Here is a 16,205-nt window from a genome sequence, read left to right as displayed (position 1 = left end):
GCTATGGGTTTTGAGAACGGTTGGTAAGCTGAAGAAAAATGTTGTGTGTATGGCAACTAAGAATGGAAAATGTTTGTTTGTGAAGTGAAGGCCATGATGACGTGGTCATAGTCCATGGCAGCTTTAATCCACTGAATCGTGAGCAATGGGTTAAAAAGTGTTGAGCGAGCATGTTCGGCCAAATACCAGTTCGGCTCGAGCATCGCTATGCTCGGCACATGGCGGTACTCGGCCGAGTACCGCATGTGCTCGAGTGCAATTCTCGAGTCTCCTCCCCACACATTTCGCATCTGCTAAGCAGCCAATAAACGTGCAGGTAAGTACTGCCCTATATAGCACCCGATGACGCGTGTTCAGCTCATTCTAAGTCAGTGAGAGCTGAGCATAGGAAGGGACAGGCAGTGTAGGGAGTGTAATTGAATATTATTTCTGTACAAAAACGTTTCAGAGACCCAAAAGTCCTTGTAAGGACTATTGTGTGTGACAGCAGCAATATATGTTTGTAGCGCAACCTGCGCTAAATTGCTCAGTTAGGGAGAGCTGTGCATAGGAAGGGACAGACAGTGTAGGGAGTGTAATAGGAAATTTTTTATACAAAAAACTTTTCAGAGACCCAAAAGTCCTTTTAAGGACTATTGTGTGTGACAGCAGCAATATATATTTTAGCACATCCTGCACAAAATACTGTGTAATAGGCTGCTGCGGACAGTTAAATTATTCGCGCCACATCTCCTGTTTAAAGTTGTGCACATCCCTAACATATCAGTGACATCCAGTGCACTTTTTCCGTAGACAGTGTCCCCTGCGGACAGTTAAATTATCTGCGCCACATCTCCTGTTTAAAGTATGCACATCCCTAAAATATCAGTGATCTCCAGAACACTTTTTCCGTAGACGGTGTCCCCAGTGGACAGTTAAATAATCCACACCACATCTCCTGTTTAAAGTGTGTGCATCCCTAAAATATTAGTGATATCCAGTACACTTTTTCCATAGACACTGAGAACTGTGACATTACCTGTGGTACCTGTCCTGTATAACGTTTCCTCATCACAAATACCTTTGTAAACAGTGCCTGCTGCCAGAACACAAGAAAAACAATCATCCAAGATACCTAACTTCGTGTCCCAGTTTGCAGGGCGGCGCAGAACACCACTCTTAAAGTCAGACAAGACTAACCAGGTGGTCGGTTGGATTTCAGCAGATAATACTTCCAGTCGGTTAAGCACCACCCTGTCTTCCACCAAGTCCAGTCTCAGTAGCTAGGAGTCTGGTCAACACAATCCTCACCCTGATCCTCCTTTCTCCCACCATTTACAGTCTGGCCAAACAAGTGATCCCACACTTGGATATTCCGAGGACCTCTTTTCATCGCCATTACTTGATTTGGCCCTCCTGCCAAGCATGCTTGAAGAGGGACATGATATCTTGTGCCCTGATTCCCAACCTCTTGAACATCCACAGTCACAAGAACACGACAGTGGGGAACGGCAATTAGTGTTTAATAAGGTGGATGAAGAGGATGAGACACAGTTGTCAATCACTGAGGTTGTGGTTAGGTCAACAAATCAGGAGGATGTTCAGAGTGAGGAAGTGGAAGAGGAGGTGGTGAACAATGAGGTCACTGACCCAACCTGGGAAGGTGGAAAGTCGAGCGAGGACAGCAGTACAGAGGGGGAGGGATCTGCAGCACCGCAACAGGCTGGAAGAGGCAGTGGGCTAGCAAAAGGGAGAAGGAAGGCCACAGCACACAGGCCTGCAACTGTTCCATGTAGCAACCCCTTGCAGAAATCTCCCTTGCCAAGGGGTAGATGTTCCACAGTATGGCGCTTTTTTGAGGAAAGTGCGGACAACAAAAGAATAGTAGTTTGCAACCTGTGCCATATGAAAATGAGCCGGGGCGTGAACTCTAGCAACCTCACCAATACCAGCATGATCCGCCACATGGCATCCAAGCACCGTAATAAGTGGGACGAATGCCTGGGTCCACAATCTGTGTCTGCGGATCACATCACTGCCTCCTCTTCCCCTGTGTTACATGCTGGCCAATCCCCTGTCAAAGGCGCAGGCCCGGATGCATCCCGCCCTGCACCTGGACCTTCGCAAGCACCATCAGTGACCACATCCACTTCCATGTCCCAGCACAGCGTACAAATGTCCTTACCCCAGGCATTTGAACGCAAGCGCAAATACCCAGCTACCCACCCACAGACCATAGCACTAAATGCGCAATTTTCTAAAATAATGGCCCTGGAAATGTTGCCATTTATGCTTGTGGACACTGAGGCCTTCCGCAGCCTGATGTCGGCAGCCGTCCCTCGTTATGCAGTCCCCAGCCACCACTATTTTTCATGGTGTGCCACGCCCGCCTTACACCAACATGTGTCCCGTAACATAACACGTGCCCTGACCAACACAGTTACTGGGACTGTCCACTTAACCACGGACACATGGACAAGTGCATTTGGCCAGGGACGCTACATTTTCCTGACAGCACAGTGGGTGAACGTTGTGGAGGCTGGGAGCGAGTCGTACCCTAGGATGGAACGGGTGCTACCGACGACTAGGATTGCAGGCCCTACGTTGATCAGGGTTTCCACCAGCACCTACGTTAGTGGCTCCAACCCCCACTTCTCCTCCACCTCCTCCACTTCCACCTCCGAATTATCCGCGTGCAGCACCAGTAAGCCATCAGTTGGTTGCTGGAAGCAGTGTAGCACTGCAGTGGGAAAGCGACAACAGGTCACGCTGAAGCTGATATGCTTAGGGAACAAACAGTACACCGCCACAGAGCTGTGGCAGGGGATAAGAGACCAGACTGAGCTGTGGCTCTCTCCACTCAACCTAGAACCAGGGATGGTTGTGTCTGATAATGGCCGTAACTTGGTGGCGGCTTTGGAGCTCGGCAAGCTCAGACACATCCCATGCCTAACCCACGTGTTCAACCTTGTGGTTCAGCGGTTTCCCAAAACCTACCCCAATTTGCCTGAGCTACTGGTAAAGGTGCACCGCATGTGTGCACATTTCCGCAAGTCACCGACAGCTTCAGCCGGTCTGTCAACGCTGCAGCAGCGCTTGAATTTGCATGTTGGCCAGGCTTTGTCAGCAGAGGGCAGTAGTGGAATACCAGCTGCAACATGGTCGTCGCCTTTCCAGTCAGCGTCCGCTATTCACAAGTGAGGAGTGAGCATAGATGTCTGACCTGTGTGAGGTTTTAAGAAACTTTAAGGAATCGATACAGATCATGAGCAGCGATAACGCTTTTATCAGCATAACCATTCCACTTCTGTGTCTACTAAAACGCTCGCTGCTCACAATTAAGAAAGGATGCTTTGCATGTTGAAGAGGTGGAAATGGGGGAAGACATTTCACAGGGTAATAGCCAGACCACCCTCAGTTCATCTTCTTATCGCAAATTGGACGATGAAGAGGAGGAGGGGCAGGAGAATGTTGCCTCCGCCACAGAGGGTAGTACCCATGGAAGTTTAAATTCCATCTGTTCTGCGTGGGTGGGCAGAAAAGGAAGAAGAGGATAAGGAGATTGAGAGTGATCCTCCTGATGACGACAGCGAAGTCTTGCCTGTTGGTACTCTGGCACACATGGCTGACTTCATGTTAGGCTGCCTTTCTTGCGACCCGCGAATTATGCACATTTTAGACAACACGGATTACTGGTTGTTCACCCTTCTCAACCCCTGCTACAAAGAGAATGTCTCATCTCTTATTCCTCTGGTGCAGAGGACAAGCAAAACAGTGCAATACCAGAAGATCCTTGTTGAAAAATTGCTCCAAAAATTTCCATCTGACAACCCTGGCTGAGTCCGTAGTTCCTTGGCCAACCGAGGAGGGGATACAAGGGGAACACACAGCAGTTCCAACAGAGGCAGGGCAACACTCTCCAAAGCCTGGGACAGTTTCATGACACCCCGCCAGCACCCTCACGATGATGCGCGGCCTAGTGTCACAAGGAGGGAAATTTTTTGGAAGATGGTAAAGAAGTACATAGCAGACCGTGTCAGCGTCCTCCATGATCCCTCATTGCCTTACAACTACTGGGTGTCCAAGCTGGACATGTGGCACGAACTGGCGCTCTAAGCCTTGGAGGTGCTGGCCTGCCCTGCCTCCAGCATTTTGTCTGAGTGGGTATTTAGTGCTGCTGGTGGCATTATAACAGATGAGCATATCCGCCTGTCAACTGAAAATGCTGACCGGTTGACTCTTATAAAAATGAACAAGGCCTTGATTGACCATGACTTCCCAACTCCACCAGATTAAATCGGCTGAACATAAAGGCACTTTAAATGTGTTGTTTGTAATGTACTAAATACACTGTATTCCCATGCACCCCTTCCACCACAAACAAGGGTATATGGTTGAATCTTCCTTTTCTCATCCTCCTTCTCTTCCATCATATGAACATGCTTATTCGTCACATATAATGCCCTTGCATATATGCCCTTTGCATATGTTTTACAGGGTCAGCTCACATGCAGGCCCTCGCATATAATTTTTTAGAGGGTCAGCTCTTCTGCAGGCGCTTGCATATCATTTTTTAGAGGGTCAGCTCACCAGCAGGCCTTCACCTACAATCTTTTACTGGGTCAGCTCACCAGCAGGCCCACACATAAAATATTTTACAGGGTCAGCTCACCAGCAGGCCCTCTCATATCATTTTTTACAGGGTCAGCTCACCTGCAGGCCTTCACCTACAATATTTTACAGGGTCAGCTCACCTGCAGGCCCGCACCTAAAACCTTTTACAGGGTCAGCTCACCTGCAGGCCCTCACCTAATTATACCTAATAGGTAATTTGCATGCATGCTGCCTTGCTTGGATGTGGTAGCCATAGCTGTTTCTCAGGCTCCCTCTCCGAAATCTAACCATGATTCCCCTGTTACCTATGGTCTACATGGTTTGGGCTGAAAATAACATCGAAAGTTGATAGGGCAGACATCCAAATGGATCGTCGCCAGGTTATCTAGAGTCACCAAAGCGGCAGCAGCACCTCACCCTTAATGTTTTAGATGGTCAGATCAGCAGGCCCTTGCTCCAAATGTTTTTGAGGGTCACCAGCAGGCCATCACTTATAATTTTTCAAGGCTGCCCTTCTTTATGTGCAACAAAGGGTGTATTGGAGTGCCGGTTCCTTGTAATTTCTGGCAGCTGTTTCACTTAGTGCATAGGCTTTATGAGTGTAGGAGTCCCACTACCTGAACAATTGTACCACAATGCGAATAAGGCCCTCCATTATGTGATATACAGGTTGTATCGGAGTTCCTCTTCCTTGTAATTTTTGGCAGCACTTGCACTTACAAGTAAATATACGGGAAAGAATCCTATCAATTTTTCCTTGAAAATTTATTTATTTTTCTTCCGTTTTGTGCGTATTATTGTCAGTCTGTAAAAGTGGCGTACTACTCGGACAACATCGTTCCCGGCAGCAAACTGCAAGTACAAGATGCATCTGGACATCCTCCCCATGCTGTCCCAGAACCATTTCGGTGGTGTTTCTATCAATTTCTGACATTTTCCTATGAACCAGGCACCCTCCCCTCTTCAGAGCAGGGGGTACCTGGTTTAATGCTCAGGTTCTACCATTGACTTCCATTATACCAGATATGTTCGGCCCGAGCACTACGGTGCTCGATCAACACTAGTTAAAGAGTTGCAGTTTTTGTGTGTTTGGGTACTGCGTGGGGTACACTTAGGTCTGTCAGGATGGAGGTTGGAGACAGGAGGCTAGGTGTGGAATATTATTGCATATAAGAGATATCATGTGACGTGTTAAAGTCAGTCAGATAGTGAGGTCTTCTGCATGAAGTATCTGCACAGTGCTAGGTATCCATATCTCCTCTGCACCAACTCCCTACCAGTGCCTCCTGGATCAGCCCTATCCCTTTATAGCTTGTAAGCCCCCTTGCTCGTTTGCGTTTCTCAATGTCCCCCAAACACTGCTAAATATACCCTGTCAGGTTGCAAAGGCTGCAGGATTTCTGTAACCTGAGCCTGAGGCTCTGAGAGACCTCTCTGAGGAGAGGAGCAGAATGTCTGCTCCAGACCCTCTCATCGGGGCTGCCTCCATCATGGACCCTACACCTAAAGTCCCCCGTCCTCTTGTGGTGAGACCTCCATATCTCAGTGGCTTGCATCGATATTCTTATTTGTGTCTTTCTAGTCTAGATACTTTCTGTCTGTGCATAATCTTCTAGCATTTGTCTCTCTTGTCCCCAGAGGTCTCATTTACTTGTGCTCATAGTCATCTATCCCTCCCTTTCTGTTCCCTTCCCCAGCTCCCTCGCATCGTCTGGATGTGTATGCTTAGGGCATGGGGGAGTACTCCTCTTCTGGGTGTGTAGGTGCGTTCTGGGGTTATATTTAGGATTTCCTTATTTATACCCACTCTGCCTGTGCTCTGTTATAAATGGGGGTGTAACAGAAGGCTGGGATTCCAGATTTAACTATAGGAAACAAATAATATTTTGTTTCTTTTTTAACCGGTGCATTGCCCATACATTGAGATGTCTATAGATGATAACGATACAGTATGTATGAATGGCTTATTATGCTTTAATGAGGGTTAGTTTGTGGGAGATGCAGGGTGAAAGGTTATTGTTTTCTGTTGTCTGCCGCGCCGTTGCAGGGCCTGTTACCTGGATAAGCGTTGTGCAGAGCAGCCATATCACATAAGGCATTGGGTTCATCCAGATGAGGCATGGACAGAGCTGTGCTAGTGTCTGTGATATGGTGTGGGAGTGGCGGTGTTAGGCTGCTTAGAAACGCTGCTCTGTGTAGGATTATACGTTATATATTCTGTAAGTAGTGATTTTTATGCTCCTGCAATATTCTGTGATAATTTTTGGGTACAATTCAGGATAGTGATTTCTATCTTGAGCTTCCCATTACTTATCTTGCAGCTTCTGCCATCCTACAGAAACCATTGTCTTGTGGTACCTATAGACAGACAGATATAAAAAAAAAAAAAAAGATGAAATGGTGGTGATTATTTGACACAGATATGCAGTGTCCATGTATTAAGGTGATAACTTCCCTGGATGACAGCTAACAATCCCTATATGTCAATCCCTATATATTCCATTTCTGTTGGAGAGAGGTGTTGTCTTTTCACCTTTTGTGTTAGGCAGGAAAAAATACTAAAAACAGCCCTAATTCTACAAAGATTCTCCAAGATGGTGAAAAATGTGGTTTTGCATTGTGTTGGAAATCACTCATCATATGCTAACACTGACCAGTTATCAGTCCATTTGTTGCTCTGGTCTAGGTGAAAGTCTATGAAGGACTACGGACACCTTAAGCTAAAGTTGTTAGTTTATCATGTACTTGTCTTATTATACTGTAGGGTTGGTAGAGAATGCCTACAGCATTGTCGCAACACATTCCACCTGCATTTGGTTTAAAAAAACTTAAAATAAATGTATTTTTGCCTAATTGAATATGCAAATACAAAACGCTGGAGGCAAACTTCTTGTGGGTTGAGATATATGCTGCTGTTTGTAGGATCCTTGCACTAAACAATTGCTTTATTTGTCCCTGTGCCTGCCAAACCAAAGGCAAACATACACATTTTAAGGGGTATTCTGTTTGTTTGAAGTTATCCCCTATCCATAGGTTAGGGGATAACTATTAGATCGTGGGGGTACTACTGTTGGGACCCCCCACCGATCACGAGAACGGGGACCCTGTACCCTCTGCAGCTCCCTTGAAATGAATGGAGCGACCAGTCGGGCATGCGTGCTGCCACTCCATTAATTTACTTCCACAGAGATGAATCGAATGACCACACACATGTGAATGCTCTGTTTATTTCAGGGGGACTACAGTGGGTATTGGGTCCCCAGTTCTCGTGATCGGTGGGGGACCCAGAGCTAGGACCTCCACCGATCTAATTGTTATCCCATATCCTGTGCATAGGGGATAACTTCAAATAATTGGAATACCCCTTTAATGTCTGGCAAAACTGTTGAATTTGGTAGGATTGGCCAACCATCTAATATGCATGGTGAAGTTCAGACTCTCCTTGGTCTGCACATATTGGGGGATAAGAAGGGTTGGACAATTTGAATGTCGCATGTCCGATCTATTATACGTCAGCTTGTCCGAGACCAGTATGCATGTATATGGGGAGGTCGGGAAGAATAGCTGTCAGCTATCTAAAGTGTATGGCCAGAAAGAAATTAATGGGTGACCACAGCATTTCCTCCGTGTTAGTTTAGATAACCACAAGCACAATTAAATATGTCTTTCAGTGCATGATTCCTTTAAGTAATAAGATGTGAAGTCTCCAATGCTTTAAAAAGAAGCGTGCAGCATCATGCAGCTATCCCGTCCACTTTAAGGAAAGTGTTGATTTTACTGACAGATATCCTACAAATGCCAATTACATGGGTTGTGGATCTTGGACAGGATGTGCGGAAATTTTGTGCCATCCCTTAATAGACGTGGGAGTGAGCAGTCCACAAGGTCTGTTCATTAATACGGCACTTGTTATTACACATAATTGTACATGATTTCTATACTTGGTCTCCACTTCTCATTATTTAATTTATGACCTGGATATATTGTATATACTCAGGTTTAGTAATACTTGTGATTCAGATATATTATATGATTATACAGTCAGCATTCTTGTATTATATCTTTATAACCTTTTTAATACGTTTTCATTTATTTTTTCCAATTCATCTGTTGCTAAGTAGTAACTGTCAACATTCAAACTAGCTGTTGATGGATCTTATTATTCTCAGTTATTTAACACATTAATGTCTGAGTGAAATGATTTGGGGTCGGTGCACATGGCAGTATGGGTTCATCATACAGACCCAAATGCACTGCATTTAGGAAATGTATTCTCCCTGTATCTTTTTGATATGGCATCCGATGAAACAGTACAGAATTGGCACAATATCGTACAACCATGTGCATGAGGACTCATATGGGGAGTGTGTAAAATTAGCCTAAGTGGTTCTTCGAGACATAGATGGACACAGCGGCTGTACCTGATACTGCAATACCAATTAAAGGGATTCTGTCACCAGGATTTCACTTACTGAGCTGTTAACATGACCACATCAGTCTCCGTGATTTATATTACAATATACTAGTATTACTGCCCTGTGTCTTGTAATTTGTCTATAAAATTGCTTTTATTAATATGCAAACTACCTAAATAAGGAGCCCAAGGGGCTGTCCATCTGTCCGTTGGAGCCCAGCCGCAGCCCTTCTCCTTGAGCCCAGCACTGCCCCACTGCTAATTTATTCACTCCTCATCGCCGACCTCATATGCCTGGTGCGCCGTAATCTCGCGCATGCGCTGTGGATAGACCTGTCAGCGCCCCCGCGGTGTCCTGGCATTGGCCTCACAGAACACATTGCGCATGCGCTGACTGGTCTTTCCATGGCGCATGCGCGAGGTTACGGCGCAGTAGGCATATGAGGTCGGCGATGAGGAGTGAATAAATTAGCAGTGGGGCCGTGCTGGGCTCGAGGAGAAGGGGTGGGCCTGGGCTCCAACGGACAGAGGGACAGCCGCTTGGGCTCCTTATTTAGGTAATTTGCATATTAATAAAAGTGATTTTATAGACAAATTACAAGACACAGGGCAGTAATACTAGTATATTGTAATATAAATCACGGAGACTGATGTGGTCATGTTAACAGCTCAGTAAGTGAAATCCTGGTGACAGAATCCCTTTAAACATTGACGGCATATACTTTTTAAACCTAAAAATTCACACAATGTATACAATATTGGTATTTCTTTCAAATCTATTTTTATTAATCAGCAAAATTGTACATTTGAATTGACAACATACATTATAATTCACAAATATCTCAAAATTGCAAATACAAATAAAGGTAATGCATCCGACACCTCTATGAGGGATGTTGTTATCATTCTCTCTGACATAGAGAGTGAGTCAGATAACTATCATTGAGTTTGGTTGTGCAGAACTTAATATAAACAAGCCAAAAACATATGTAAACACAGAAATAATAAATAAGAGATGTGACGAATATCGCACCTCGCTGCCGCCGGACGTCAAATACGTAGAGCCAGCGAGATACGGTATGGTCGCGTGACGTTATGCCGTACCTGAGGAGCAGGTAAGGTCAGCTTCGTACAGTGTTCTCAGACTCCTCCTGTCCACACGGGTACAGAGAGGCAACAATCTGAGGGAGCCTTTTCACTGCCCCAGTGAAACAGCGCTTCCTCAGCCCAGGAAGACTGCCACCAGTGTCTTGTTTGATATACGCCCGGACCGCTATATAGGGTAAGAAACCAACCCCCAGTAGCGTATTACTAGGCCGAAACATGGACGTGGGGATTCGTAATCGAGATACAAGACAGCACAAGATTAAATTATATATTTATTTCGCCTTAAGGGCTCACTAGAATTAACAATATACACACAAAGAATATATACAGTGCCCTGAGGTTACAAATACAGATGATAGGGTACAACAGGGTTAAGCAGAACAAAAGTCAGTTTACCAGGTATATGAGTCCTTTGGGTTGTGATGAGTTCGTAGCTGTGGTCACATGGGAAGCAGTGATGTCAGCTCCCTCTAAACACATGGCACGATGTGACCTCCCTTCAGAGAAAGACCCACCCGCTTGCTGGCACAAGCCTTTTAACCTGTAGCCGGCCCCTCGCCTCCTGGCCTCTGGGAGGGGTTCGTCCCCCTCTGCTGGGCTGGCAGCACATGAGCCACAAAACCGATTAGGGCTCATGGCTCCAGACCAGAATGTGGCAGGGAGGTGGTTCTGGGACCAATGGATCCGCCTGGGTTCTGGCTACCAGTAGAGTCCAAGCATGGTACTGTTATTTGGTTTAAGTGGGGAGATATGTATATCTCCCCTCCCTGGCATCCCACTACCAAACTATGACCACGGGCCTGTTCATCGTGGCCACAGGGACACAAATATGCATCTGTTTTTTTGTCTGTGATGGACAGGCGATTCCTAATTCCTTAGGAATCGCCGGTTCCATGATGTCTGATGATGTTCATTGAACTGGGGAATGTTCTAGACCCCCTGCTGAGAGGTTTTTCCTGTTCCATTAGCTGGGTTCCTGGCTGGCTGAATGGAGGTGAGATATTGTAAACAACGGTGGTCTCCTAGAGGTTCTCTGCCATTTGGCTCGGCTTTGAAGCAGGGCCCCCCTGTGGAGTTCACTACCTCTGCTATATGACAGCTGATGACTGGTGTGGGAACATGGCTGACATAAAATAATAATTCATATTCCTCACAAGAGATAAGAAAAGTAAAGGATGGGGAAGGATAGATAGGGGATGAGGGGTGGGTGACCATGCGGTCAACAATTCTCCACTAGGTAGTCGTACTAATCTATGGCAAGAACAGGGCTGATGCCCATATTGTGGTTCACTTTGACTGCTTTAGTGTTTCAGAAGTGACAAGGGGTGGTTTGTGTGTGCATAGATAGAGCTGTCCAAATAAGGATGTGGTGTCTATGTTTCCAGGGTCCCCAAAGTTTCATATATTTCTGGCAATTCCTTTTTTTCCAACCTGCCAATTCTTCAAGGGGGCAAATGTGATCCACTTTATCAACCAATTGTTCTAATGTGGGGGATTCTAGATGGGTGGCTAGGTCATTCCTAGCTGGGCACCAGGTATCATAAGGGAGCCACAACAGGATTGACTCCAGAGTTAGTTGAGTATTTGCCAAGGTAATCAGATTAACCTCTTTCGTTACCTCTTCCCAGTAACCTGAAATCTTTGGGCGGAACCAAAAGATGTGACTCAGTGTGCCCTCCCTGTCCTCGCACCTCCAGCACAGATCCGATGACTGCAAGCCCAGTAGATACATTTGTTTAGGAGTATTATACTAGTGTGTCATCATCACTTTATATGAGTGTTCCTGAATTCTCACATACCTAGAAAAGCTGTGAGAACACAGGTGAATGCGTAATCTTTCAATCTCAGAGAAGGACCTACCAAGTTCCTCTGACTATTTTGAAACATATGCTGGAGTCCCTCTACTTTGGTTGGTTAGGAGAGAGTTATACAGTATAGAGATCAGCTTACAGGGAAGGCTGTCTCGAGTGAGTAGTTTTCAAACCAGGTGTGGTCCCCCACTCCCACCTTTCTCTGCAAGAGGATAATATGTCTTCTGTATCCAGGAAATTGGTGATGAAGGCAGCCAATGCTCTGGGTTGGGGCACACGATCAGGCTCCACCAGATCAGCCAGAAAGGTTGCTAATGTCTGACCTTTGAACCTATTCCAGATTGGGGATGGTTGTCTAACTGACGGGCGTGTGAGGAACGGGACTATCTGAGCCGGCAGAAGAGGAGATGGAGAACCGAGGGTGTCTTGATCTCTAGTAGTGGCTCGTATCACTGACATAGTCCCTTTAAGTAGAGGGTTACATGTAGAGGCCGAGACTCCCAGTCCCCACAGGCCCGCAAGCTGCTCTGGAGTTATAGATTGCAACTCTAGTTCAGTGCCTAGGACTTTTATTTTTGGCATTTAATTGGAGCCATTGTTTTAGATGAACTTCTCTATAATATGACAGTGGATCAGGGAGACCTAAGCCACCATGCTCCTTCTTCAACACAATACTGGTAATTCTTATGTGTCATGTGCATTTCCATTTTACTTTCAAAACTTCTTGAGTTACAAAAAGAATATAAAATCACTCTAGTTCTGCTAAGCCCTTGAAACTTTTTTCATCCATAGTTATGAATGTCATTGCTGGCTCTTTTCCATAAGCTGGTTTGTAGTTTAGGTTTAGTAGTCCTGTAAGGCTGGGTTCACACCTGAGCGTTTTACAGCGCGTTCCTACGCGCTGTAAAACGCTCAACAAGGAGAAACCAATGATTCCCTATGGGAATGGTTCACACTTGGGCGTTTTACAGCGCGTACGATCGCGCTGTAAAACGCCCGACGCTCCAAAAAGTACATGAGCGACTTTTGGGGCGTTTGTGGCCATAGGACACTGTAGTGAATCACACAAACGCGCGTCAAACGCGCGTTTACTATTACAAAAACGCGCATAAAAATGCGCGTCAAAAACGCGCCTCAAGTGTGAACCCAGCCTAAAGAGCCAATTTTCTTTATTAGCATCACATTTTCTACATAGAAAACTGTTTATTAATCACTGATGAGCTTTCGGAAGACATTTGTGATCTCACCCACTCACTTACCAGAAAGAACAGGCTTCTTAAAGGAGCACCAAACATATAATCTGCGGCTCCTAAATGTATCAGTAATAAAAATTGATGATCATTTCATAAACATATAAGACACATTCTGTGTGAAGTAAACTACTTACAGGTGCGGAAGACATTTTTCATTGGGATCTCCTGCCAATGTAATATCTAGAGTGGCACTGGCAGGAGGGCCAAGAAACTAGCAGAAATTATAGTTCTAATCTCATAGCTGGAGTAGGTTTAAATTTCTCATATAGAGATTGCCAGAATATGCCTGCGCCTCTTATGGGCCTCATGGAGGCAAAACATGGCAGTCTTTGCATTGCTACTCTGTCATATGGAACTGTATGGATCTTGTGTGTGGCAGTAAAGGGTGACATATTATTTTTAGGTAAAAATTAGAACTTTCGTACAGCTGACATTAGATTTTTTTGAATATTGATGGATGATCCTTAGGGTAGGGCATCAATATTTGATCTGTTGGAATTTGACTCTGGGCACCCTCATCAATTAGCAGACTCAAGAGGCCTTCACTACACAAGCAAAGTGCCATGTATATGGTTGTGGCCATGCCTGGTACTGCAGGATATTTCTTTAACTGGCCACCAATATTCTGCCTCATGCACATGACCATGTCCGTATTTTAGTTTGCAAACCACAGATTCGCAAATTACAGATACCTACTGTGTGCACTCTATATTTTTCTCACTCCAATCAATAGAAATGGCTGTTCTTGTCTACAATATGAACCACAATAGGACATGTTCTATAATTTGCAGAATAGCAACACGGATCTGCAAAAAATACATACAGTATGTGTGTATGGCCCCATAGAAATCAATAGGTCAGTGTGGTATTTGCAACAAATATGGTCATAAGCATGAGGCTTTACAGTCTCAAAAACAGCTTTAAAGTATACCTGAGTTTTCAGAAAAAGTTTATATAATAGCAGTGCTTCGTTATACAATCATATTTGTGAAGGAACAGATCTTTTTTGGACTTCCCTAATGTATTTTTCAACCTAATTATTCCCCCTGTTCAACCGCACAATTAGATGAATCTCTCTCAGAAGTAGGGGGTGCTTCCCTTCTGTGGAATTTGTCAGTACTGTACTGCTGTGACATCCTTTCCAATTATGTTGGTTTTCACTTCCAGAGCTCACAAAGCAGATAAGGAAGGGGAGATCACACTTACAGAAAGGCAAGACACTCCTGTGATCTCCAGAAGTAGTGTAGAAGTAGGCTCAGTATCTCAGCTAGCTCTGACAAGACCCTTCTTCCTCTCTGCCATCTTTTGTGTGTTTGTTACTAGGGTCAGATCTTGTCTGAGAACAGGCAGTGGACTGCCAGTTAGGTGGAAGAGAGACCCCTACTATTTATGACTTTACAGCTTTTTTTCAGGTGGATGTAGGAATATTTTTTAAATGAATTGATTGAGATATTTGCTAGCTACACCATTCTGTATTAAATGAAATGACATTTTGTGAAAGTGACTTTTTAAGCTGCTAGGTTATGTGTCAGACAACTGTATGGAGCTACCTAGACCATTGAGACCAGCAGAATTTTTAATGACAGCATAAACAAAACTTGAAATCAATACAAAAACACTAAATCAAGTAAATGTCTGATAGGTGCATGTTCCACCTCTGATACCCGCTCCTATCTGTAGAAACAGGCCCCGAAGTGAACAGAGAGCAAGCTGTACATACACAGCCACCCTCCATTCAACGCTAAGAAAATGGCAGAGCACATTTCCAGGAGGATTGACAAGGGAAGGGCAGAAAGCCAAGTTATAAACAAAAAGGTTCTCCAGACGAGTTATTACAAATATGGAATGCAAGTATTTACTAAGATTTCTAAAACAGACATGTCAGGAGTAGTGACAGGTCCTCTTAAAGGGCATCTGTCGGCAGATTGTATATGAAACTGGCTGACCTGTTGCTTGTGTGCATGGCTGAAGACATCTGTGTTGGTCCCATGTTCATATGTGCCCGCATTGCTGAGAAAAATGATGTTTTAATATATGCAAATGAGCCTCTAGGAGCAATGGGGGCATTGCTGTTACATCCAGAGGCTTCCGCTCTCTCTGCAACTGCCATGCCCTCTCCACTTTGATTGACAAGGCCAGACAGTGTAAACATCATCGCATCTGGCCCTGTCAAAGTGCAGAGGTCTCCACAGTTGCAGAGGGAACAGAGCCTCTAGGTGTAATGGCAACACCACCATTGCTACCTAGTTATTAATTTGCATATATTAATACATAATTTTTCTCAGCAATGCGGGCACATATGAACATGGGAACAACACAGATGCCTTCAGCTGCCAAGCAAACAGCAACAGGTCAGCCAGTTTCATAGGTACAAGTCTGCTGTCAGATGCCCTTTTAGCATTATATTTGAATGATATAGAAGAGAATCAAATGTCTAGCATTCTTACTGACAATGTTAAAGGGGTTCTGCACTTTCATTTAACTGATGATCTATCCTCTGGATAGATCATCAGCTTCTGATCGGCGGGGGTCCGACACCCGGGACCCCCGCCGATCAGCTGTTTGATAAGGCAGTGGCGCTCCTCACTGTTTACCGCCGGGCCGCCGTCCCACTGACGTCACGACTAGTATCAACTAGCGTGGGCGCAGCTAAGCTCCATTCAAGTGAACAGAGCTTAGCCGTGCCCACGCTAGTTGATACTAGTCGTGACGTCAGTGGGCCGGCGGTAAACAGTGAGAAGGTCGCGGCGCTGCTGGAGCGCCGCTGCCTTCTCAAACAGCTGATCGGCGGGGGTCCCGGGTGTCGGACCCCCGCCGATCAGAAGCTGATGATCTATCCAGAGGATAGATCATCAGTTAAATGAAAGTGCAGAACCCCTTTAAATACATAGTCCATACACTTGTGTTTCCAGATCACCTGGTCAGTAGATACTCTGCGTGCCCGGAACTGAATAGATAGGTACTTGTAACATCAAAAAGAGGAAAAAAATGTTCCAGCACTACAATGCAGTTGCGTTGAGTCTTCCT

General features: G+C 45.2%; 1 protein-coding gene across 2 annotated transcripts in view; it reads left to right on the top strand.

The window, feature by feature from the left end:
• Positions 1–16,205, top strand: part of CACNB1 (calcium voltage-gated channel auxiliary subunit beta 1) — a 106,427-nt gene that overhangs the window by 22,026 nt on the left and 68,196 nt on the right. Inside the window, exon 1 of one of the 2 annotated variants that reach the window (XM_044297353.1) lies at positions 6,021–6,119. The exons of the other annotated variant lie outside the window; for it this stretch is intronic. Within the exon in view, the coding sequence (XP_044153288.1) occupies positions 6,045–6,119 (75 nt within the window). The 5' untranslated portion in view covers positions 6,021–6,044. Of the gene's footprint in view, positions 1–6,020; positions 6,120–16,205 lie in introns of those variants that run through there. 2 annotated transcript variants of the gene reach the window in all.

Source organism: Bufo gargarizans, chromosome 6 (assembly GCF_014858855.1).
Source record: "Bufo gargarizans isolate SCDJY-AF-19 chromosome 6, ASM1485885v1, whole genome shotgun sequence".
NCBI classification, from domain to species: domain Eukaryota; kingdom Metazoa; phylum Chordata; class Amphibia; order Anura; family Bufonidae; genus Bufo; species Bufo gargarizans.
The sequence above is the reverse complement of the archived record's forward strand: the minus strand, read 5'-3'. Positions and strand labels throughout refer to the sequence as shown.